Source organism: Ostrinia nubilalis, chromosome 19 (assembly GCF_963855985.1).
Source record: "Ostrinia nubilalis chromosome 19, ilOstNubi1.1, whole genome shotgun sequence".
NCBI lineage: Eukaryota > Metazoa > Arthropoda > Insecta > Lepidoptera > Crambidae > Ostrinia > Ostrinia nubilalis.
In genome coordinates this window covers 13,532,743-13,560,597 of record NC_087106.1, presented here as the reverse complement: position 1 = coordinate 13,560,597, position 27,855 = coordinate 13,532,743, and the positions used below count along the sequence as shown (strand labels likewise).

Sequence of the window (27,855 nt, the reverse complement as noted above, 5' to 3'; positions counted from 1 at the left end):
AACCTATATTAGTCCCAAACATTTGGTAACTTTTCGAAAACAATGAGCAAATTAAGTAAGTATAGTTATTACGCGTGTGTGGCGACTTTTTATAAGATGACAAAGAAATTGGCATCTAGCTACTTGACCAGGCCCAAGTGGAGCATACCCACTGTGTCCTCCTCTTGTGTGGTCACTGGTCACATTAACGTCACATACACGGCTAATACTATTGTAATACATAATAGGTAGACCCTAATTGATTGTTGACACGACATCTTGTTGACATATAAAATGTATTAAATGTCGCCTAGATAACTGATAAAAAATATTTAATAGATCATATAAGTGCATCAGACCCAGTTTCTTCCACCAAATCTTAGAGAAAAGATGTGGAAATAACGAAATCTGATTTGTTATTTAAAACACATCTCTCGTCTCGTCTCCTCTTCGCTTTGGTCTTAGACTCGTAATAATCCTCCAAGAATCCAGATACCAGCATATGCCCCTGGCGGAATTCAAACCTCAACACAAAATCCTCAAACACAAGAATGTAGTTCTTAACTTAGAAATATTTTTTGTAGACATCTCTGCGTTTATCTGCGTTTGTTCCAATGTTTCTTCTCATCAATTGCTATAATGTTTATCTCTCGTGCTGGAGGGCCCAAAAGATATGGAGACATAAAAGCCCCTTCAGGGCTAACGCTCCTCACTTTCCATCAAGTGAAATGCTGGGCAAGATTTTCCTCTTTGTGAATAAAAAAGTGTCAAATCTTGGTCTAAAGCTGGGTCCAGACGGGTGTAACTCGTAATGGAATGTATCGTGTAATGTAATGGAAATAGTATGGGCAGCACTTTACATGTAAAATGCTCGTAGTGCCGTTCACACGTAGAAGAAGAATTCGTGTTACATTACAGATTACACCCGTATGGATCCGGCTTAAAGTAAACTGAATACAAAAGACATTTAACTTCATAGTTTCATGTAAACTAAGTAATGTTTCTGTTTGTTGCAGACGCGCGTCGATGATGTCCCCGCGGCAACTCATGCGCAACTCGAACATGACGCAGAAGTGGCAGCGCCGCGAGATCTCCAACTTCGAGTACCTCATGTTCTTGAACACTATTGCAGGTTAGTGACAATTACAGGTCACTTGTAAGTGGCATCAAATAGCAGAGGAATGATGCCGCCAATCAATCGACGTTACGTACTTTTTATAAGCTGACAAAACGCAATTCTTTCATAGATTTTGTAGGACAGTACAAGCTGAATCGTCACTATTTTACCAATTTAATAGACTTCATCAAATTCAAAGCAACTAAAAACCTAGATTTAGTGTTTATTGGGACCAGATTATAAGTTATTTTAGAATGGTTATGTCGAATACCCAATTCGAATAAAAATTAACATTTAATAGCGTAACAGCGAAAAGAAAAAAAGTTAAACATGAAGGCATACGAGCCATCATGTTCATGCTGTTTTGCGAAGAAAAGATATAAATTTTGTCATGACAGTCTAGCTCTGTGACTTAAGTTTCATATTTGATTTGCACCAGTTGAGGACAGAGCCTCGTCGTGCAGATTGTAATTGACACTTCAAGACGTAACGTACTGCCGCGTATGATGTAAATCGAACGAAATACCGGCACCCGTAATATAATGCTGAAATGTGTGCCCATACGCTTATGTTACTCAATAATTTGTTACAAGTGTTACCTATATTACTACATTCATTTGCTACTTGCTGAAACGATGCTCCTCTCCGATGGGATTAAATACATAATCAAACCCAACTGGCGTAAAAATGTAGGCTGCTTGAAAAGTTCTTGCTAAATTAGGTTACAATCACAATACCAATATGCTTCGAGCGTCCCAAAAACCAATATCATTATTTTTTAACTGTCTGGCCAGTAAACTTTGAAATGAAAGACTTTAGTTCATGTATTATACACCTAGTCATATTTTTAACACGCTTTTATTAGGTCGACTTGCAAGTCTTTTAACGATCTATGTAATAAAGTCTAAGAATCTGAATTACACGCACTTCTGATGATACATCATGAAAATTGGCAATTAAATGTACATTTATATGACAATATAATACTATGGTTCCATCGAGCTGATCCGATGATGGGACTAAAAAGTGGCTGATGGAACCTTGGATTGCCTTTTAGTCAACATATCGAATTGGCCTCATTAGATTCGTCTTAAGATATTCTGTTTATCTACAAGCGTGTTTTTAGTTTTTTGAAACAATTATTTATGTAAACTTTATCCCCTGGTTTTAACTCGCATTTCTTTTTCTTTTCTCTTCCTATCTGTATATACCTTACATTATTCCTTCATTTCCTTGTCCCTATGCTTTGCCTCCACTGAGTCACTTGAGATGATAGCATAGATATAATACATCATTATGCTATACACACTACAACCCTTTCCTTGTTTTAAAGAAAATAATTATTTCATGGAATAATAATTTAAATAAAATAAAAATAATCCACTTTAAAGTACCGTATTTAGTAATTAACGTTTTTTGCGATTTCATGCTATCAAAATCTAAAGGTAAGTTGATAGTTGAAAGTGGATAAAATATAGTTGGTAAATGTGTAATTATGCTCTATCACATTTTGTTAGTTTGCAAAGTGCTAGGTCTGCTTGAATTATTCCTTTCAAGGCTGCACTTTACTTTATCCCATAAAACCTCAATTTTAACACCTATCTCTTATGTGGGCACCAGATTTGAACCAGGAACCCAATATTATTTGAACTGCTATTATTTTTAGTATAAAAATATATTATTGAGTAAGTGCTCGACCGCTCATACCACAGCACATTCTTTTCCGTCTGGCAACAACGGCGCTCACCAGTTTTATCCCCAAAACGATGTTTTGTGGTCCCTTGTCATTGCACTTTACTAATACAGCGTACACTACAGGACCTTTAACAGTCATCATCAATATTTTATATTCAGGGTTGTAATAATCCCATGGCTCATGGACGTCATGGCTGATGTTGCCGTGGCTGGCCCTGGCGGGTTGCGTTTAATTTATCACAAAAGCATGTTGTCGGCTACCCACAGCTTCTTTAATATCGGTTAGATTATACCCTACCCTACTTCTGTCGCAACAGCCCCTATAATGGCCTCGTGATCGTTGCCAAGTGAGGAATCCATTTCCTACCTCGCTGACCAGGCCAATAAAACTTTGTAGTTCTGTGATGTTGGTCGGTGCTCCAAAATCATTATTAACTACAATATTTTTTCAGAGGGATGACTCCATGTTCGTGTTCAAGAAACTGAACTTTCGTATTAAGATATTCACAGTTTTCTTTTGACCGACAACATTATCTATAGTAATACTCGTATGTGACAAGTGTAGAATCTACATCCAGGGTTACCTACATGGAATATTGCAGGAGCACATGTAATTCCATACATCATCAGCATGTTTATGAATGAATAGTCCCTTTCGAGTTATGTATGAGCTCCAGGTGACTATTCAATCTCTCCTCTCTAACTTTAAACAGTGCCTGATTTACTGTGGGAAATGTATGATTTTCTCACTTGATAGCTGAAATTTCTCTACTGATATTATATTATAATACATAATATAATATGCTTACAATTATGTGCCTGGATGCCGGCGGCGCAGGCCCGGTCTTTCTGGAAATCCTTGGGGGAGGCCCCCGTCCAGCTGTGGACGTCCTTCGGCTGAAACGAACGAACGATATACTTATCTGAATATCTCCCATTTCCATGCAGATCTAGAGAAATGCCAACCAATGCGCTGATTTCGAAACCCAGTGTCGCGTTAGGAATTCATACACACAAGGTAATCAAAACAAAAACAATACTTCGCGAAGAGTGTGTGTCATGCACAGAATGCACACGATGCAATGCATTCAATACGACTATTCGTTGCCATAGTAATGTACGTACATAGCATACAGCACCACTACATACGCAGTCAATTACGAATTTTTTTTTTTTTTTTTTTTTTTTAGTTTGGTTGTGCTCATTATCCACTCAATGTACTCAACGTCAGTACGCAACACAATATCAGTAGATACTCATTGTGCGAATAATATTTTGTACTACGCAAGCAATAAGTATAAACTGTTTATTTATACATAAAACGTCAACTTCATGGCACATTGCTGTCGCGAGCAATGTGTTCTGTTTGGCATATTGCTGCGTCACTGGCCAAGCCTCCTTGTCACATCTCGCTTTAATTTTTTTTTTTTTGTGATCTGATGATCCGTGATAGGGACCATAGGTGAAAGCCAATTGGATGGACTTTCAAGGCTTCCGTCACTCGCTAAAGGTCACGCGATAAGTAAATATCTATCGCTAGTCATGTGGTTTATTCGTCCAAGGTTGGAACACACAAGTGACAGAAGAAGAGGACGCCTGAGAAGTCGCGCGGCATGCTCCTGACTACGTATTATCTCTTATAAATAGGTATACATAAGCGTTTTAACAATTATACGTATTAATATCAATATTATTTGTATCTCAGAAAGTGACACTTACTAATAATCTGCATTTACCTCCTTTTTATTTCGTGAGATTCAAATATTACCTCAGACAGGAGCAAACTTGCAATGTTTAAAAGTCATTATAAGCGCATAGATGCTATTCGAAGTTAACATCATTTGTTCCTTCCACCTGTTTTTTTTTCTTTTTACTATCCCACGTTTTTTATTGCCGCAGTAATTCTGCCAATGTCAAGTGTTTAGGGAGACACATTCATAAATTAGTGTGCTTCAGTACCCCCTATGTTAAAAGTCACAGTTGCATTGAAAATATAACTGAAACGGAGACTGTCTCCCCATCACAATCTAACTCTTCCAAAGAATAACATTACTATGAGGTCCCACAGTGCGCGTGGACGCACAGGGTGACACATGAACGAACCAATCACAGAGCTTTATTCAACGCTGTGCGTTAGATTTGCTGCTTAACTTAAGCAGCATCGTTTGTGAATACGAGCGTAAGTCTACTTAGCCGTACTTACTCTTGACAAGAATGATTTTTCCATGGTAGGTACACTGATACAACAAAAAATTGCAATCAAGTCCTATCTACCCACTTTATGATGTCTTCGCAATTAAATGCCTCACATCACAATTTAATATGTCATTGCACTTGAATGCACCATCACAATTTAATGCGTCACAGCAATTTAATGCGTCATAGCTTTTTAATGCCTCATTGCAATTTAATGCGTAATCGCAATTTAATGCGTCATAGCAATTTAATGCCTCATTGCAATTTAATGCGTCATCGCAATTTAATGCGTCATAGCAATTTAATGCCTCATTGCAATTTAATGCGTCATCGCAATTTAATGCGTCATATCAATTTAATGCCTCAATGCAATTTAATGCGTCATTGCAATTTAATGCGTCATAGCAATTTAATGCCTCATTGCCATTTAATGCCTCAATGCAATTTAATGCGTCATCGCAATTTAATGCGTCATAGCAATTTAATGCTTCATTGCAATTTAATGCCTAATCGCAATTTAATATTCCCTTGGCTGATTTCATCATCACTAAACCTTGTTTGGATAGTGTAGATTTTAATATTTTTTTTTTTAAATAGAATAGGTATATCGACATTATATTATATTGACTGAACAATATTGTTCACTTCAGTATTCAACAGATTGTATTATATAATTAATTATACAATATTCAGTATACTGCTGTTAAGTAACCATTTCAATTTCAGTATTTATCTACTCTAATGTAACAATTTAATGGTCAGCATATTATTATACTGCTGATAACAATTTAATGTTCTACATTATAATGCTCTTATGTGACAATTTAATGTTCAGCATATACTGTTGCTGACAATTTAATATTCAGCATATACTGCTGCTGACAATTTAATGTTCAGTTTTTTAACTGCTGTTAACAATTTAATATCCAGCATATAATGCTGCTAACAATTTATGTTCAGTTTATAACAGCTGTTAACAATTTAATGTCCAGCATATACTGCTACTAACAATTTAATGTTCAGTTTATAACTACTGTTAACAATATAATGTCCAGCATATACTGCTGCTAACAATTTAATGTTCAGTTTATAACTGCTATTAACAATTTAATGTTCAGTTTATAACTACTGTTAACAATTTAATGTCCAGCATAATATACTGCTGCTATCAATTTAATGTTCAGTTTATAACTGCTATTAACAATTTAATGTCCAGCATATACTGCTGCTAACAATTTAATGTCCAGCATATTCTGCTGCTAACAATTTAATGTTCAGTTTATAACTGCTGTTAACAATTTAATGTCCAGCATATACTGCTGCTTACAATTTAATTTTCAGTTTATAACTGCTATTAACAATTTAATGTCCAGCATATTATACTGCTGCTAACAATTTAATGTTCAGTTTATAACTGCTGTTAACAATTTAATGTCCAGTTAACACTTTGTTGGACTGTACAATTTAAGAATTACTTCCCAAAGACACTACTTATTCATATACATTGCCTTTGGGAGCAGTTTCAATTTTAAACGAATCAAAACTATGACGTCTGTAAGCGTTCTGTCGTATCATCCTTTACTACCAGAACGCTCGTGAACGTTACTGTCCATTATTGTGTTAAATTTAATAATTGCTGTTATGTAACAATTTGATGTTTAATACTGTTCTTATGTGTCCAGTATATAGCTGCTATGTTGCTTCTATAATTTGTGTGCATAGGTTGATGTGTGCGTAGGTTGGTGTTATAGTTTATAAACGTTTCAAAAATAAATGTAAATGTATAATCCTTGCGAATTATTTATTTTGTTAATTCAATTTATTTTATTATGTGATGAGGTAACGACATTTTGCCGTTAGTAAGCACCTTTAGATAGGTAATGGTATTGTGAACATAATCGTTTACATGTTGTAAACTCAAAGTGCCAACAGACAAATCTTCGTATGTTTATTCTAAATATTGATATAACAAGATAATAATCAATAACAGTGAAACGAGTTTTATTTCAAATAAATATTTCCATTAATTCATTTCTCGATTAAAGTAAATAGATAGTACTAACACCTGGGTTATAATTATACACCTACGCTTATGGTAAGTCAATAAATAAATTGCCATAACACTACGATTTATTTTTAATAGTGACTATAGTCACCATACCATCGAGCGGAAAAGGTAATTTATTTTATATTAAAATATCACCAATATGTTTATACTAATCTAGATTTGTACAATAATTAGTAATTAAATAATTCATTTCCATGGCATTAACCAATTTTAAGCATAGACAAAATGGGTACTGCTAATTTGGTTTGAGTGTATTGCATCAAACATTTTAATTCAATCAATAATTTCAAAATAAATACCGTTATTGGATAGTGATCGATCCCAGCATTCCTCTAGTTAATTACGTTGCATGTATCTGCTGTATTTTACGTAATTGTATTACTGGATAGGTAATTAAACTTTTGCTGGTAATTTGATTGTTAAAATAGATATTTACCTAGCCCATAACATATTTTATGACTATGTCATAAATTCCTGTCATATTTCTATGCGCAGACCAGATTAACTTTCAGTATAAAATAAATTATTTTAATATTTTACTGATTATTACTTTTCCGCTTATTTTCGTGAGTGTGTTATATTAGCCACTTCTTAATGTAGGTACATGTTACTAACGTAAAATATTAAGAATCGTTTTACTGCAAAACACACACACAACAAAAAGTATTTTCGTTATTTCCGATCGATAAATTAATTTTAAAAACACCATCACTTATCTTTATTATAACAACGGGAATATCACTCTTCACACATTTACACCTTGGTGGCTGAGAAAATATAAAGTAAACACTTCATATTTAAGCACAATCTAAATAGATACTTTGTTTGAAATTAATAATGTTCCGTGAGTTAATTTATAACTTTAACTTATACGTGTACCTACTCACTTCTTTTTTTTTTTTTTTTTTATACACTCCTTTTTAATCCTCGTCGCCATTGTATTATACACCTTTATCTCCGCCATTAGATTATTATTTGGCTCGCCTACGCACACAGCACGACCTGCCCGCACCACGGTCGGACGCCGAATGCCCCCACCGCCGACTAGGCTGTGACGTATGCGCTCGAGACAAATGTCTATACACTACAGTTCACAAGAAATAAAACACTTTGTAATAATGTTGGAGGTAAAAGGTCCCTTTAAAAGTGCAATCATAAAATGCACTCGTTTCCTGCTGACTCCTTGACCTTTCAAAGCTGGGAATGGTAGGTACCATAAATTACGAATTAAGGAAAATAATTTTGAGGATAATATCTTTGAAAATATAAATATGTATTACCTAATATTACAGTATTTTCCTACTGTATGCAAATTTAACCAGCCACCTAAGCAAACACTACCGACCGAGTAACTGAATTCCACTATGATTTATCATTATATTATTTTCATAAATTTTTCATTTTCTAGAAAAGTTATGCAAACATCTGGTATTATACTTCCAAATGAAGAGCTCTTACAGGCTGATAACACTTCAAAAGACTTCCCTTTGCCTATACGTAATAGGTATTCATTAATGTTACTTTCCCTTGGCACAAATATTATTCAAAATGCAACGCTACTATTTCGTACACGGCAGCGAAGCGATCGAGACCTCAAACACCAAAACTTTATAGTATGCAATCATTGAAAAGGTACAATTATTATCTTACAAATCCATGTCTCTGAAGATGCCCATGTCCAATGCTCACAACAAATTGCTCACGTAGGCCAAGATGTGTACGTTGATAGACTTCAATGCATGCAGAGGAAACTATCATGGCTGCGTCCAAACGATCGGCTTATTTTTCAATAAACTGCTATGTTGTAACATGCCGGGTTACTCAGCCTGGTCAACAACTCAATAACATGAGATCAGCGTCAATAGTCAATATCTACTTATTGTAATACATTAGAAGAAACTTCACTCAAGCCACTGTACCTATTCCTGCAATTCTAGCATTTTAAGTATGTTTATATCCGTTGTCTAGTACCCATAGTACAAGTTTAGCTTAGTTTGGGACTAAATAAGAGGCGCAGTGTAAAAGTCCAAGGATTGTATTATTAAGTATTATTATTTCTTTACAACTGACATGACCCGCTACTATTGTAGTGAATCACATTTATGTTAGCCTCGTGTTTAATAAATTAAATTACCAAAGAAGGGCTAATCTGCATCAAGCTGTTGTGTCTTCCAATTATTTTAATTTTCTTTATTAGGAAAATAGGTTAATGTAATCATAATTAGACCTTATTCCTAAACATAGATGAGCAGTAAAACCATGTTTACAATAAATCTACAACATTCTAACGTGTAAAACTAATTCCGCTAACTTCATTAGCATACAATAGAAGTAGAGAGGCTACTTACCGATCAATTCGCAAATAACCTACATTAATGAGGAATTCCTCATTTCGCTTGGCTCGTAACGATGCAAATGCGCCAATTAACAAGACAATCAACTTATAGTACTTGAGATAATGGTTTCGTGTGCCATGTTTTTTCCGCGGCCCGCCCTGTGACGTCACATTGACGGTTCAATCGTTCATCGGTAAATGGGTAATTGACCATTTGAACGATCGGAATGAGTTCTCGTCTGAATGATAATTGCCTAATTTCGGTAAAAATTGTAAATGTAATTTAATTAGGTGACTGGAGTTGTCAGATGCAAGCGAGCGAAAAATTTTTAAGTAATTTTCTACTAGACGTAGATTTCATTAAGATTGTAATTTCGTCGTCTAGTTAATTATAAACATCTGAATTGAAAATAACATTTACTGATCGTGAAAATGAATGGCTTCAGCTAAGTACTGCAAAAGCCCAAACCCTTTAAAAAGGATAAGTTGCAATATTATTACAGCTGATTTTATCCTAACTTACCCGTTTGTTACGCTTATGATTCGATGGTGTAAAAGATAAAATTGTTTCGTTTCACCGTAACTTTTACGATAAGAAGGCCTAGATGCGCAGTTGTATGAAGCGTTTGTAAAGAATGTCATCAATTTTCATGCGTCACTTTTTACAACAACATAACTTTTTTCAATTAAAAATACTGCGTACTTTTCTGAACAACACATTAGGTGACATCAAAAGTTCAAAATGTAAAGTATTTTTTACTTACTTGCGCACGCATGAGTACTTAATTGTCGTTATACCTATTAAATGAAATAGCTCAAGGCCGCAGCATTCGCTGAATTTCATAGTTAACACTAAAAGTGACATCAAAAGTTGAAAACGTAAGTATTTTTTACTTACTTGCGCACGCATGAGTACAGTACTAACTCTCGTTTTACCTACGTTCAAATTAAATTTCATAGTAAAACATTATTTTGTCGGTTACATTTTAACAAGACCGTTAACCGTTAAACCGGGCATGTTTCACTTCAGCCAATTTATTGTAACAATGGTTTTGAAATCAAGAATTAGAAAGCGAAATGAATAGAGCAATCTCGGACGCTGTTAGTGCCTATTTGATTATGTCACCGTGTTCTGAGAAAATTAATTTTTAAGTAAGTATAGGTACCATGAAAGATAGGCAGGTGAGTAAGTACATAATAATATGAATTATGGTGGTACTTGCTGTGCTTTTTAAAAACAATTTTCCCAGTTTTCCTTTCCCACCGAACTCTTTAGATTAGGTAGACCTACGTAGGTACCTACTTAGATTAATAAAACCTAGATAGATAGTCAGTGCACGAAAGGTGAGGCAGATTTTAGTGAGCCTGAATGGCTCACCCGTAAACGTCACATGAACTGTCAAAGTGAAAAATTGGTAAACACGTCCGACGACTTTTAATTAATTAAGACGGTTTGTGCTGTGAAAGGGTGTCTAAATACATCAGAAAAACGAAAGAAAGTGACCAGTGTTACATTTCATAAGTAAGTACTACGATTCGACGCGTACTTTGCTTGAATTTGGCTTTCAAAAATTAAATACGGGAATGATACCAGTAACAAGAAAATTTATTTCCCAATTGTTCGCCGTACAAATACACTTCCTTTTTTATGAAATCGAGACTTTTCAGTCGATTTATCTTATTGTAATTAGGTAGGTACTTTGAATTCAATTAATAAGTAAGTAGGTACATGATGCGTTTTGTTTTTGTTAATTATAAAATAATTAAAAACGTATTAAAAATTTCCCTACTTTCGGGAAAATCGCCTTCACTGTCTACACTCCCCAACAAAATTGACACTAATGACATAAGATTTTTGCCTCACTCTTGACGAAGCGTTTGTATGAAGACTATGCATCTAGGTTTTATTAATCTAAGGGTACCTATGACAAAATCTTGTAAAATGTTCTCGTTCTTACAAGAAAGAGTTCAAAATCTTGTTAGGTCATAACACAAATGCCTGATGAATAACTTGTTTATTACACGTCAATTTGTGAATTTGCATTGGTTATTCAGACAAAAAACAACGTAGAGTGTTTAAAACAAAAGAAATCACTGTCACTCGAAAGTGAAACGTCAGTCTCTTCATTTAGCACAACAAAAACTGTGTTAAGTAGGTAATTCCCCACACAAATACTGAAAACGACGTCAGCATTTCACTATGAATTACGTGGAATACATAATCGTTAAGTTAACGTTCATACCTTTTCAATACTTCCATAAGATTCTTCCCCAGCATATCAGCCGTCGTTCGGCACACATGAATCACACTCACACTTAGCTGTCATTTGTTGTTGTTTTGGCGCGCAAACTGTCCACTATTTTCTATAACGCCGGAGAGGCGAAGGAACTCAACCGCACAGCCTATGCCACTGACTGATGCAGTCCGAAGCACTCACTACTCACTTTCGAAACAAATTGTTAAAGTTTGAATTCCACGTGTTTTTTTTTCTTGGCGATTCAATCGTGCGGCTGCGAAAGTTGGCAAGCGTTTGACGAGTGGCCCGCCGGTCGGCTGGCGGGAAAAGTGGCGCGTCACGTGACCACAACAATAGGACAGATGCTGTTGCAAACGTCAGATAATGACCGCCCTGATACGATATCTTGCGGCGGACGCTGTTTATGTATTAAATAATATCACTCCAGGTCAAAGTTTAGTGGACAGACGCTTGATATCCTTGCAACTCAATGTTTCCTGGCAGAAAGACTTTAGAATACTGGCGAGTCATAGAAAATCATTGTATTTTAATGAAACTCAAAGTAAATAATGCTTTGTGAGTAATATTCCACAATACACAATTAATTGTATCAATAACATGTCTTTAACACCTGTTTTAATAATAACATCATTATTTTCAAATAGAATTGTTTGTTTAAGTATCCAATGACCAGTTTGTTAAAAATATGTAAAGCATACATAAGTCATGCTCAAATTCATTACTGTCTTTACAAACTATTGACAATATTTTCTATTTACTTAACTTTAACGTCACAAAACTCTATCTAAATCAATAATTATTCCGCATAAATATGAGAATCTTTCGCATTACGATAAATTACCTATTTATCTTACATAATCTACACAATTTAATTGGTCTATGTACTCTGTTGCCACTTGATTTATAATCCACGTGGAGACATTTATAACTCATTGTTACTTGTTTGATTAGGCTTATGAGGTTGTCTTTTAAAATAGCAATATTAGCAATTGAATTGTGGAACTTTTATCCTATAACATACATTAACAGTTAGTGCGACGGCACTTATGAGGAAATCACATGTTACTTACTTATTCATAACATAGAAATTAACATTCTTGTGTCGGATGACCTTGGTAGTAAGTGGTAAGTAACCATACTTAGATCTATCCTTAAAATCAGGCTCTTTTGAATAATTAATACTAATTATCAAGAATGTAGGCAAAATAACTAAACTGGCGGCATCCCACTGTTAAAGAAAATTCTAATTTCCACAGCTTAAAACTTAATCAAACTAAAAGTTATACAAGGTCGTGTAAAAATTGTGCCATAATATTCTGCTTAAAAGGCATATGATGATAAAATATCAGAAAATAACGGTCCAATTCAATAGTTTTTCTGCGTAACACTGACGTAATTGTTTAGACAGTAGCGTATCGCCATATTGTGTGATAAATATCTAGTAAACACTATTGTCAGTAAAACTTAACATAGACATGATATTTTCCTGAAATGTAGAGGCATTGTGTTCGTTCACGTTGTTATTTGTGTTTAAACTAATGTACGAATCCTATGACTGTCAATATGACATCCAAATCCTAAGAACATGTAGGTAGGTATACTTTGTTTTTCACGTAGTAGGTATCTGGTGGTTCAATAATATACTTAATTACTTACAAATAACATATCAATTTTCCCGACTGCTAGCATTTTACACTCGAAATTATAAACTTTTGCCCGCGGCTTCACCCGCGTGTTTGTTGTCAAATTTAGTTTGTCACAGATCGTCATAAATTATAGCCAATATGTTATTCTGGGTTATAAACAATAATACTGCAAAGTTTCATCAAAATCCGTTCAGTAGTTTTTCCGTGAAAGAGTAACAAACATCCATCCAGACATCCAAACTTTCGCATTTATAATATTAGTAGGATTAAAATACCAAATTATTGAACTAAATCAGCTGCTGTAGATTTCATACACAACCCGTCTGGCTAGCGTGGAGAGTTAAATTTTTTTTTCCTTTTTCTCCTGGTAAAAAATAGAGAGGATCTTTCTCCTGCAGTAGAAACTAAATGATGATTTATTACTATTACGCCTTTATAATATTAAGTAGGATTACGAGATTAGCCAATTTCATTGCAAATTACCTATTACTCCAAATTCTTCAAGGTTGTCCAATGGTGTCGCTGTCGTCACCGTTGAATTAAAAAATAGCATTGTCTATTACCGATATGAACCAATAAACATGTCAAGGGACGCCCGAAGGATTTGTTTGGAAACGCTTTCGCAAACCGCAAGTGGGTCGCTATGGTCCGAGGCGGCGAGGCGCGTCACCGTGGTTACTATGGACTGTAGTGGCGATTCGCTATGATTCTGAAAGTAGGTGGTTTTAGATTCCTAATGTCATAATGTTGGTTCCTAATGTCACCCAGCAGACCGCCTCTGTGGTCTTAGGCTGAGTTACACCACCTTATTTTAACTGTGACTATAACCATAACTGGTGTTTTTTGTATGGAGTTTAACAGACTTTTGACGTTTGTTAAAGTTAAAGGAAGATGGTACAACCCAGCCTAATAGTAAGAAGAAGAACATCTGGTCAAAGAGGTCCTGAGTTCGATTCCCAGTGGGGGCAAAATTTTTAATCAGTTTGTTTGGTACATCTTATTTTACGTCCACCATGCATTTACTAGCTAACACTGTCTTGTTGATTCTGCGTTATGTTGTTTAGTAGCTTCAACGTTCAGCGTTGGTAACGAAGTGGAAATCAAATTATAAATAAGTAGGAATTAATAACAATAAAGATTTCCCTACTAAACCTACTATTGTACCACAGCTCGTTTACGGAATAATTGCTAATCGATAATAATATAATTAATCGTAAATTAACAAAGATTGACGGTAGATCAATAATTATTATCTATTGGTCGCGTGCCGTCACCCGGAATCATTTTCTTATCGGAAAATTAGTTTTCCACCTGACAACATCCTATACAAAAGTTTCCTCATCATAATTAAAATAATTCAGAAGAAAGTGGCTTGTGTTAAAATTAACCAAGAATTAGATAAGAAGCCGATAACATGATAAGCGTAATGGAGCCAGACAAACAAGAACGTTAGAGAAATGATCGGTACGTGACCCTAAAATCAGTACATTACCATATAATATTAATATAAATAGTTTTGCACTGCGCAATTTTAACGTAAACACACGATAACAAGCTCTCAAACGATCTCATGCTTCAAATAAATCTGTGAAAACCTCGTAAAAAATTGTTACATGAAACTATTATGAATAAATTCTAAGACACATCTTTTCAAAATAAAAATTAGGTCTGAAAACTCCAATTAGTTCAAAATCTGTGAAATAAAAAAAATATCTTTGAGTGTTTGAAAAATTAATGGAAACTCAATTGACTCTTTGGGAATATCGTGATTTGACAGCTTCAAAAAGTATCTCAATTGACTAGTGGTATCAGTAAATTCTATGGAGGGTAGTTGAATTGAAATCGTGGTCGATCTATATTTCTCGTAAAGTTGTTTTGTGTTGTAAATATGCAGTGTAGTGATAAATCTTCAAATATAGAAATAACTAGTGTGGAATAAGAGGTCGGACTAGCAGACTCGTGATCCGAGGAACGCGGGTTCAATCCCCGCCGCTCGACTATTATGTTGAACCCACTCGTAACACAATCATATTTAGCTTACCACGAGGGGTTAACGGAATCATTAGTCATTTGTATTTACAAATTGCTAATATTATTTTATAAAAATCTCTTCCCACAGGACGAACGTACAATGACCTGAACCAGTACCCGGTGTTCCCGTGGGTGCTGACCAACTACGAGAGCGAGGAGCTGGACCTCAGCCAGCCCTCCAACTACAGAGATCTTTCGAAGGTATGACTATTGATGCCTATTGGTACTTCTTAGCATCGCTGTCATCAAGAACAATATAAATTTTACATACCTACTAATTTTTTCTGCCGCTTGTTCTACCACCCAAAATGTGGTGGAAGGGCAAGCTGTATTTGAGATGTGCGTGTTCAAGTGAAAAGGGTCTTTTATGTAGCTTGCTTTTTATCACAATCTCACCCAAGAGGTGCAGATGCGATCTAATGAAGCGAGTTTAAAGAAGCCAATTCACTCATGCCTTGAAGATTTAAACCTGCTTCAGACACAGCGATAATCGCATGGTTGCTGGGCAGTTCTTGTACATTAACTGTAACCGCACGGTTACAGCTTCAGTGCCTCGCCAATGAGAACCATCCAGAAACCGCGCGGTTTTCGCGCGTATCTGCACAAGGCTTTAGAGTTGTATAACTTCGGGAACACAGGGAATTCCATCCCTACATCCTAGTAAAGAAATTGAATTTGAATGTGGCCTTCGCCCCCAGCCCATCGGAGCCCTGAACCCGAGCCGGCGAGCTTACTTCGAGGAGCGCTACAACACGTGGGAGCACGAGTCCACGCCACCCTTCCACTACGGCACGCACTACTCCACGGCTGCCTTCGTGCTCAACTGGCTCGTCAGGATCGTGAGTGTTTTATATTTATTTCATCTGTACGCAAGACCTGGAGATCAAACGCGAAGCTCAGTCTGTTGTGGACGTCCTCTGCCCCATCCAGGGGACATAGGACCTTAAGTTGAGTAATCTTTACGCCATAGAAATTAGTCGAACATTGTTCGTTTCAGTTTCAGCCAAAAGACGTCGACCGCTGGACAAAGGCTTCCCCCAAGTATTTCCATAATAACCGGTCCTGATGCGCTGCCCGTATCCAGGCTCTTCCCGCGACCTGCACCTGATCACTTCGTAAACAATAAAGATTTTGAATTTGAATTTGTCGGTCCACATAGTGGGGGGCCGGCCCGTGGTAGAACATAAAGCAAACTTAATGCCATGAGTACTTACTTATTACCTAATCTAATCCTCATGTCAGGAACAGAGAAAGATCAGAATATAACAGAATACTACTGGATATAGGCCTCCATCAAAAAGCAATTTACCCTGTCTTCGAATAACTTAACCCCTTACTCCTACGTCCACGACTGACTGATTATTGTGACGGCTACGCAGTCTTCCCACTCCACTTTAAACATAATTAGCTGCCTTTAATGTACTTAACTGTATTTTAAATAGATAAAGGCTATAAAACTAGCAAAATGTTGCATTAACGTCGCATAGTAGATACTTTCCCTTTTTATTTTATTACTCTAATGTGCTTTATTCTAAGCAACACTCGTAAAACTAAAAGCAAAGTAAATGCGCGCGCGTCGTAATGATTTATCCCGCACAAAGCGGACATCCATCCTCCACGCGGTGTTGCCAGTCCTAATTGAAAACTCCGATCGTACACTTTTGTCGGCCAAATAAAACTGCAATTAACATTATGTCCTTTAAATAGAATGATTTAAAGGCCCGAGTAATTAAAAGCAACAACCAGACAATTAAGTGATCGCAAATAAATCTTTTCTTCCGGTAATTTAATTAAGATTCGGTATTAATAGCGTTCACGGAATTTCACAATTTTATTAATAGATGATTATTGTTTGTGTATTTAACAAAAAAACATGTTTACGATGATTCAATTGAAACGGTATACAAATATTTTGCTAATCGCTCAATATGTAGTGTGACTCAGTTAATTACTGGAAGTTTTTACAAATGTAAATAGTGTCTATTAAGAACTCTTTAATTACCATGTCCTCAATAAAACACTAGTTAAAATTGTTGTTGATACTACGCTTCCAAGTTCTATGCACATGTCGTAGCAGTTTTTTATTAAGGCTAGATTATAAACATTATAAGAATTCGATCTATCTTTCTATTTGATTGTGTCTTGTGAGCTGTCCTTAAATAAATAAATAAAAACCATACTGCTGATGAATCATAGTTGTAAGCATAATAAATTTTAAGTAAACGGGTTTTTAAAATAATCGAGTGATCAAGAGTCAATAAATTGAAAAGCAATTATCTACTTAAATGTAATTTTCTTTAGTCACAGGTCACCTACAAGGGGTGTTAATACTGCGTCAGACAAAACAATACAAAACTACATCCTCATCAAACACAAAAATCATTCTTAAATGTAATTGTATACTTCATGTCTCATACTTGAATTGTTTAACTATTCATTTCACAGTTTAGTACGCAATAAATAAGTGAGCCATCATAGCAGCCAAGAAATATTAACAATTATGGCTCCCATATCGCCATTATTTATAGGAAACTTCAAACACCAAATAGCCATTTAAATCAGATCGACTGAACAAATACGTTTCATATTTGGCAGGTTTCCAGTAGGTACTAATAACGAAACTAATATGGAATGCGTTGGGTTATTTTTGTTCTTATTTTCCGTCTATCTTTATCAGCCAAAATGATTAGTCTAAACTTTCGCTTGCATTCAATTTGCATACCAAACTACATTCAACATCAAATAAACCGCACATTGCGCGACGCGAACTTTAAAGATTTTCTTCTGACACAATCATGGTGCCCCAACAATATTGGTGTTATTTGAAAGCTCAATAAATATCCTTAAAGAAAAACACATTTAATTTCTTAATAAATGATTAACATATACCATAAACGTGACTTGAAAAAAGACCTCACTTTGGGCTCACCTATGGGATCAATTAGACCAAATTTTATGGTTATAAAACCAAATAATGATCACACGTGTCCTTTTTAACAGATGGATAGCGATTAATCTCAACTTAACAGTTTTATAGCCATAAAAGTTGGCTCAAGCGTAACTACCCATTTTTTGAAGAAGTGACTCTGGATCCTTCTAAAGACTCATTTTTGGGGTAAAAACCTTTCCTTTAATGAAATGAAGCTTAGAACTAGGCTTTTAAATGGTGCCAATATTGGTGGGAATTGGGGATACATAATTTGAAAGTGCTTGTCGCGGGAGGTGCGATTTATTTGATGTCGAGTGTATTACATAGTTAGAACATCATCATCATCGAGTCATTTAGTCTTATGTATTGTCTACTACCCTCATTTCGCTCATACTACGCTGTTTCTAGATAGTTTGTGGAGGCATAAACGTAAGCAAAAAAAAGAAATCAAATGAATTTATTTATTCAGTACCTAGACCCTTTCAAGACGCTTGTACAAAAATGGTTTGTATTAGGTCGTTTCCAATATTTGGCAAAAATACTGAAATGTATTTTAATTGTCAGTTTTAAGAGCTGCTACATTCACCTTTCTCTACCCGCTTTGCGTTTATTTCAATGGAACAATGCTCGCTTATAGAGACGTTCAAAGCGGGCGTCGATCATAGTAAATTAGAAGGTACATTAACGGCCGGTGCTAAAGTGGGCTGTCACAACAATCGCGCGCGCGCACGCGACGCGCCGGCGCAGATGCGCAACGGTAGGGTCGCCATGGCGCTGGGAAATCCCGGACATTTTAGACTTTGTGTTGTCTATGACAGGAATAACCGAAGGCTGGGTTGCACCATCATACTTTAACTTACATAAGACCTTATGTACCTACACTTAGTAAGCAAATAAATAATATGAACTATAAGAAACGTCAAAAGTTTGTCAAACTCCATACAAAAACACCGGTTATAGTAACCTGTTGCATCTCAGCCAAAGTGTTGTGTGCTTAGCTAGGAAAGGGTTAGTCCTATCTTTTAAATTTATCTTAATTTCTATTTTATGTAGGTATGCGTCAATGAGTCTGGTGTAGATTGCACCAACTATTCGAAGCTATAACCAAGAGCGTGTCATAACTATATTTGATACCCTAGCATACCGCGACACGAGATTGAAGGAGAATAACAAAATAACATATCTTTATTTGTCTTGAAATTATCCAATGTGGATCTTGTCACCCTATCATGCGCCGGCGCAACGAGACGCGACGCGCCGGGAAAAGGTAAAAAAGCTAAAAGCCACTTTTGTCGTCGGAAATAACATCGGTTAAAGCGGCCTTTTTTGTGGACACCAAATTGCCGACTCAAGTCACTCGAGTGTGTCATTGAATCTGGCTGGCGTCCTGAAATGTGTCTTTTTCAGTCCCCTCTTAGAAATTGTATTTTTCAACACAAAAAGGAGATTAATGGCGGAGTTGAAACAAAAAGGGATCAACAGTTGCACCGGTAATTGCTTTTGAAAAGAGTGTTCCTTATTTTAATAGCTGTAGCAGGGCCTAATTTAGGCCAAACGCCAAATGTAAATATACCTACTTATCAATGTCTAAGGAAAATGCATAAATATGACACTTTAATTCCCCTTCATATTTGTTTTAAGTAACTGTCCTCTCCATAGGTTGTCTGGAAGAGATCGCTTCATAGCGATAAGACCGCCTAGTTGTACCTTATGTGTTCCTTTTCTTTCTGTTCTGTTCTTTTGTGTGCAATAAAGAGTATTTATTATTATTATTATTTTAACATCTCCCTTTTTCGTTGCTTATTAATACGAAGTTCGTAGGTAAGTAGTGCTATAAGGGTATTTAGTGTTGATCAAAAACAAAACCGTTTCTAAATGTCTTTATTTTATCCCATCCCAAATAATTCTCATTGAGTAGGTAAAATTATAATCTCTTTTGAGAATTTTTCTTTCTTTCTAGAATCCATGTTACTGAAGGAAAAGAAGAGATACATTATTTTTTTAATGACATATTTTTATTTAATCACTCGTATTGTCCTGTCTCCCCAGGAACCAATGACGACGATGTTCCTGGCACTGCAGGGCGGCAAGTTCGACCACCCCAACAGGCTGTTCTCATCCATCGCGCTGTCCTGGAAGAATTGCCAGCGGGACACCTCCGATGTCAAGGTATGTGTTTTGGGAAACTCGACTTTATAGCACTTAGCTTTAGGAAACGATTTTTTTAACTGGAATGGGAGGACATGCTTTGATGTCAAGCGAACTACGTGGCGATATTTCTATTAATTGGTACACTTTTTAGTGATAGCGGTGAGTACGTGATAAAACATAACACAGCGAGCATTAGCAATTTTCACTATTTGAGATTTTGCTTATACAATAACGCTGAAGCTTGAAGGCTCCTAAAAGATAGAGAATTATGGTTTCCAAAACAACGAACATTTTCTCCAGACCCTATATCGGAAAATAATCGATAATGTCCTGAGTAGACTATACTATTCTATTGTAGTATCGATAATTTAGACAACATTACAGGAGGTCGTTCCCATTAGGGCGGCGCCCGCGCACGCTAGCACGCCCGAGTGCACGCGTCGATTTCCCACAGTTAATTTTAGCACTGAATTACAGAGCAACGATTTCCTATTTTCTAGTCTGAAAATGGTTTTATTCCCATAGAAAGACAGACATCTTTTTCTGTTGTAAATAAAAAAGTTTTGTGGTGGTCACCATAGTCTAATATTTGCGAAAACAATCGCCTTAATATTTCAAGAAAGCGCGTGCCCAATCGATCGATATGCTCACATGCTTGTAGAACATAATGATTAATATTTTCCACAAGTTCTTTTCACGCCTTTCGCGCGTCATTTACAAATAATTGCAAACACTTCCATTAATCACGAAGTTGTAATTGCTTGCATATCGTTGACATGAAACAATACGATTGTATTAATGAATTACATAACGAAAATCGTCGCGTTTGCAAAAAGTACGCCCGCGGCCGGGACGACCCCGATACGATTGATTTACGCTTTGCGAAACGGCTGATATTGTTAAACAAAAAGGAGTATAACGTTAAACATAGTATTTGTCGTGGAGACAATGGGGTTGACCTCGTTTCGACACCGGCATTAGAAGCAATAACATTACAGTTGGATAACGGTGTAGATCGATTTGCGCGGAGACATGCCATTAGTTCAATGGCGAAAGTCGATATGCGGATAAACTGTAGAAATTATTACGCGTTTTGGTACTTCACACCTAATAATACACCTCGTTTCCTCTCACACGATTTCAAAACGATACTAAGTTTAAACTACACAGGGAGGACCAAAAATGATTGCAAACAGCAACGATTGATTTCTCGAAAACGGTTCGATATAGGGACGCGTGAGTGATGGGAAATGGTGCATAATTTCATGAATTTTTAGTTACTATAGACCGTTTCACGGGAATCGTTTTTGAGAAATCAGGCGTTGCAAACATGTTTGACCCAACCTGCACTTTTACCTTCACATTCCTATATCCTGGGTTTATGAATCAGTAAATAAGCAACTATAAGTGTAGTATTCGTATAAAACTTGTATAAATCATCACTTACCATCGGTTCTTACTTGGCGAAATGTTTTTCGCTTTTTACGACTAATGCATATGTCACCGTAAAATTGTGAATTCCGTCAGATTATAATCTGACTTAGTTAAATTACAATCTAACCTAACCCACTGTTAGTTTACAATCTAACGCGTTATATTTTAAACTGACAGAGTTCACAATTTCACGTTGACACATACCAACTTCATAAGATCTTCACTGAAACTAACATTGAACCAACTTTATGCCCTTCCCAGGAGCTGATCCCGGAGCTTTTCTTCCTACCCGAAATGCTAATCAATAGCTCGGGCTACCGGCTGGGCATCCCCGAGTCTCCCTCCGGCGACGTGATCCTGCCGCCCTGGGCCTCCTCTGCCGAGGAGTTTGTGAGGATCAACAGGATGGCGCTGGAGTCTGAGTTCGTCAGCTGCCAGCTGCACCAATGGATAGACTTGATCTTTGGATATAAACAGAGAGGTAAGAGGATGACTTATGAGTTTTATTTAATCCTTCAAGGCCCGCGAATCTAGACACAATAGATAATCAATTGTTATGACATTAATGAATGCCGTCTGGGACTCAAGCGGTTAAGACTAGCTTTCCGCCCGCGTGAAATTTTATCTGTCACAGAAAAACTTTATCGCGCGCGTCCCTGTCTCAAAAACTGGGATAAAAACTATCTTATGTCTTTTCCCGGGACTCAAACTATCTCTATGCCTTTCATCATAATTGGTTCAGTGGTTTAGGCGTGAAAGTGACACAGACAGACAGTTACTTTCGCGTTTATAATATAAGTAAGCATTTTGCTGACCATGTTTTTGCTTTTTTGAATAACGATGTTTTGTAGACTCTTTTTGATGCACGACCATATTGGACTTTAAATGCTATGTAAATTATTACTTACATTAAAATTATTTGTAATTTTTACTCTTAATTACTTATGAAGGTACGAAGAAGATACTCCTTGAAGCTTTTTTTCCCTTTGCTTTCCTGTAATAAATGGAAGATTGATTTTAGGACGTCTTAAAGTTAAAGCTGTCCAATTTACATACTAATAATTCTTTATCTTATTTGTGACCAGGCCCCGAAGCGGTCCGAGCAACCAACGTGTTCTACTACCTCACATACGAAGGCGGAGTCCGCCTCGACCAGATCACGGAGCCGGTGACGCGCGCCGCCATCGAAGACCAGATCCGAAGCTTCGGACAGACGCCTGCCCAGCTGCTAAGCGAGCCTCATCCTCCAAGAGCATCTACTATGCATCTGGCACCACTGATGTTTGCAGCAGCACCTGATGACGTGTGCTTGAGGCTGAAACTACCCTCAAACGCAGCTGTGGTCCATGTGTCAGCTAATACGTATCCACAACTGGCTATGCCTGCTGCTGTCACGGTAATAACTTTCATACACAGCTCATACTTGCCCTCTAGTCAATTAGAAGCTACCCTCAAATGCTGCAATGGTCTACGTCTCATTCGCTCAGCCAACACATACCCTTAGCTGGTTATATCCACTCCAGCCACGGCAAGAACCAGCTGCTAAGCGAGCCGCATCCTCCTAGAGCGTCTACTATGCATCTGGCACCGTTAATGTTCGCAGCAGCACCTGATGACGTGTGCTTGAGGCTGAAACTACCCTCAAATGCAGCTGTGGTCCATGTGTCAGCCAACACGTATCCACAACTGGCTATGCCCGCTGCTGTTACGGTAAGAATTTTGCTCAGAAACACAGCTCATACTTGCCCTCTAGTCAATTAGAAGCTACCCTCAAATGCTGCGATGGTCTACGTCTCATTATCTCATCCAACACATACCCTTAGCTGGTTATATCCACTCCAGTCACGGTAAGAACCAGCTGGTCAACGAGCCACATCTTCCAAGAGCGTCTACAATGCACCTGGCACCGTTAATGTTCGCAGCAGCACCTGATGACGTGTGCTTGAGGCTGAAACTACCCTCAAATGCAGCTGTGGTCCATGTGTCAGCTAATACGTATCCACAGCTGGCTATGCCTGCTGCTGTCACGGTAAGAATTTTGATACAAAGCTCATACTTGCCTCTGGTCAATTAGAAGCTACCCTCAAATGCTGCAATGGTCTACGTCTCATTCTCTCAGCCAACACATACCCTTAGCTAGTTATATCTACTCCAGTCACGGTAAGAACCAGCTGCTAAGTGAACCGCATCCTCCAAGAGCGTCTACTATGCACCTGGCACCGTTAATGTTCGCAGCAGCACCTGATGACGTGTGCTTGAGGCTGAAACTACCCTCAAATGCAGCTGTGATCCATGTGTCAGCCAATACGTATCCACAGCTCGCTATGCCCGCGGCTGTTACGGTAAGAATTTTGCTCAGAAACACAGCTCATACTTGCCTTCTAGTCAATTAGAAGTTATCCTCAAATGCTGCAATGGTCTACGTCTCATTCTCTCAGCCAACACATACCCTTAGCTGGTTATATCCACTCCAGTCCCGGTAAGAACCAGCTGTTAAACGAGCCTCATCCTCCAAGAGCGTCTACTATGCACCTGGCACCGTTAATGTTCGCGGCAGCACCTGATGACGTCTGTCTACGACTTAAACTACCCTCAAATGCAGCTGTGGTCCATGTGTCAGCCAATACGTATCCACAACTGGCTATGCCCGCTGCTGTTACGGTAAGAATTTTGCTCAGAAACCCAGCTCATACTTGCCCTCTAGTCAATTAGAAGCTATCCTCAAATGCTGCTATGGTCTACGTCTCATTCTCTCATCCAACACATACCCTTAGCTGGTTATATCCACTCCAGTCACGGTAAGAACCAGCTGCTAAGCGAGCCGCATTCCCCGAGAGCGTCTACTATGCATCTAGCACCGCTAATGTTCGCGGCAGCACCTGATGACGTCTGTCTACGACTTAAACTACCCTCAAATGCAGCTGTGGTCCATGTGTCAGCCAACACGTATCCACAACTGGCTATGCCTGCTGCTGTCACGGTGAGTTGATGCAAACAAGCTCATCCTTGCCTCTGGTCAATAGAAGCTGCCCTCAAACGCTAACATCTCAGACTCTCAGACAACTCAGCTGGTTATGTCCACTGATGTCACGGTAAGAACCAGCTTCTCAGCAAGCCTCATCCCCCAAGAGCGTCTACTATGCATCTAGCACCGTTAATGTTCGCAGCAGCACCTGATGACGTGTGTTTGAGGCTGAAGCTACCCTCAAATGCTGCTGTGGTTCATGTCTCGGCCAATACGTATCCACAACTGGCTATGCCCGCGGCTGTTACGGTAAGAATTTTGCTCAGAAACACAGCTCATACTTGCCCTCTAGTCAATTAGAAGCTATCCTCAAATGCTGCAATGGTCTACGTCTCATTCTCTCAACCAACACATACCTTTAGCTGGTTATATCCACTCCAGTCACGGTAAGAACCAGCTGCTAAGCGAGCCTCATCCTCCAAGAGCGTCTACTATGCATCTAGCATCGTTAATGTTTGCGGCAGCACCTGATGACGTCTGTCTACGACTCAAACTACCCTCGAATGCAGCTGTGGTTCATGTCATGTCTAAGAACTTGTTTTAATTGCAAACAAGCCCATCCTTGCCTCTGGTCAATTAGAAGCTGCCCTCAAACGCTGAAGTCTAAGGCTCTCAGACAACTCAGCTGGTATTTTCCACTGCTGTCATGCTAAGAACCAGCTGTTAAGTGAACCGCATCCCCCTAGAGCGTCTACTATGCATCTAGCACCGTTAATGTTCGCAGCAGCACCTGATGACGTCTGTCTACGACTTAAACTACCCTCAAATGCAGCTGTGGTCCATGTCTCGGCCAATACGTATCCACAGCTGGCTATGCCTGCTGCTGTTACGGTAAGCATTTTGCTCAGAAACACAGCTCATACTTGCCCTCTAGTCAATTAGAAGCTACCCTCAAATGCTGCAATGGTCTACGTCTCATTCTCTCAGCCAACACATACCCTTAGCTGGTTATATCCACTCCAGTCACAGTAAGAACCAGCTGCTGAGCGAACCTCATCCTCCAAGAGCGTCTACTATGCATCTGGCACCACTGATGTTTGCGGCAGGACCTGATGACGTCTGTCTACGACTTAAACTACTCTCAAATGCAGCTGTGGTCCATGTGTCAGCCAACACGTATCCACAGCTGGCTATGCCTGCTGCTGTCACGGTGAGTTGATGCAAACAAGCTCATCCTTGCCTTTGGTCAATAGAAGCTGCCCTCAAACGCTAACATCTCAGGCTCTCAGACAACTCAGCTGGTATTTTCCACTGCTGTCATGCTAAGAACCAGCTGCTAAGCGAGCCTCATCCTCCAAGAGCGTCTACTATGCATCTAGCACCGTTAATGTTCGCAGCAGCACCCGATGACGTCTGCCTACAACTCAAACTACTCTCATATGCAGCTGTGGTTCATGTCTCGACTAATACGTATACCTGCTGCTGTTACGGTAAGAATTTGTTTAGATCGCTTCGTTCTAACCAAATGACGGTGGACAAAAGTATGCCCAGGATTTCCAAAATAACCGGTCCTGCGCTGCCCGCATCCAGGTGCCACTACCTTTCTGTTCATCAGTCAAGCGAGTGAGGGCCGCCATAAAAATAAATAAAATAAAATAAAAATAAAAAATGTATTTATTGCCTTCGAACCATTAGACATAGGTAGGTACAGGTAGTTAGACTTACAACTAATAAGTACACCGAAGGCAATTGGACCTGGCTCAGTATACGTTGTAAGGACAGATCCTTGCAACACTGGTTTTCAGCCATGCCCAATTCTCTGGGATGTTGAGCGAGAATAAAGTTATGAGGGCTTAAGAAATAATTATAAACTTTGAAACAATTATAAACTTTAAAGGAAAAAAAAATGTTTGCAATCTAAATTACCTATTTATACATAAGCGTACCTATAAAAAAACGAAAAATGTACGCCTTCTGTGCCATTACCCAATCCCAACTAATATTATAAATGCGAAAGTAACTGTCTCTCTGTCTGTCTGTCTGTCTGTCTGTTACGCTTTCCCGCTTAAACCTCGCAACCGATTTTGATGAAATTTGGCATAGAGATAGTTTGAGTCCCGGGAAAGAACATAGGATAGTTTTTATCCCGGTTTTTGAAACAGGGACGCGCGCGATAAAGTTTTTCTGTGACAGACAAAATTCCACGCGGGCGAAGCCGCGGGCGGAAAGCTAGTACACTATAACCGTGTGTGTGTGTGTTTGTGCAAATAAAAAAAAACTAGCATTTTTTCATACAACTTGTATTTAATAAGTGACCTAAAGGCCTATGTATTAAAGCGTATATTCCCCATAGGTATCCGCAGCGCGTGCATTCGCGGCGCACCGCTGGGCGGGCGGAGGCTGCGCGCACGCCGCGCCGCGCCACGCGCCCGAGCACGCGCCGCCGCCGCACCCGCTCATCATGGACCCTGTTTGGGGTGAGTACGGGACTAATCCCACCCCCATTTCCCACTAATACCACTCTAGCGCATAGGTGACTATAGTTCATTCAACTTATGATGGTGATTTAGACAGATAAAACGTTTCGTTTTATGATTCTAACTTTCTACGAATAAAAATATTGAGTTGTAAAAATCAATTACTTTTGTGTGTTTTCATCCTTCCAAAATATCAATCACTAATCTTTCTCAATTAACCTAAACAAGAATTTCTAATTATTTATTAGTTTATTATTTAGAAAAAAATGTGAAAAAATATTAAATGAATTGCTTCTGCGTTAGTCGGAACTTTTGCTCATAGGGATGGGACATAAACAATCGCAATAAATCTGTAATCGGTATGGTGGTCATCTTACCATCGAATCACGATTATTATCTTAGGCAGGTCAAAGCTAAGTCAGTACGTGTGCGTTTGCCTTTGATGACGGTTTTGTTTTATGCGATTTCTCCACGTATTGTTTGTTATTGTTATTTTGATGTTTTATTGAATAAAATGCATATATTTAATTCTTTGTGATTTGTTTTGTACCACTAAGAATATTCACGTTTATTC

General features: G+C 37.9%; 1 protein-coding gene across 1 annotated transcript in view; it reads left to right on the top strand.

Annotated features, from left to right (window-relative positions):
- The window catches only part of LOC135080989 (neurobeachin-like), a 737,070-nt gene extending 712,082 nt beyond the window's left edge, over positions 1-24,988 (top strand). Inside the window, exons 44-54 of the mRNA XM_063975714.1 lie at positions 996-1,111; positions 15,414-15,526; positions 16,024-16,164; positions 20,304-20,423; positions 22,101-22,320; positions 22,925-23,235; positions 23,274-23,549; positions 23,593-23,868; positions 24,397-24,500; positions 24,633-24,819; positions 24,863-24,988. Coding sequence (XP_063831784.1) covers positions 996-1,111; positions 15,414-15,526; positions 16,024-16,164; positions 20,304-20,423; positions 22,101-22,320; positions 22,925-23,235; positions 23,274-23,549; positions 23,593-23,868; positions 24,397-24,500; positions 24,633-24,819; positions 24,863-24,988 — 1,990 coding nt within the window. The remainder of the gene's footprint in view (positions 1-995; positions 1,112-15,413; positions 15,527-16,023; positions 16,165-20,303; positions 20,424-22,100; positions 22,321-22,924; positions 23,236-23,273; positions 23,550-23,592; positions 23,869-24,396; positions 24,501-24,632; positions 24,820-24,862) is intronic.
- The last annotated feature ends 2,867 nt before the right edge of the window (positions 24,989-27,855 follow it).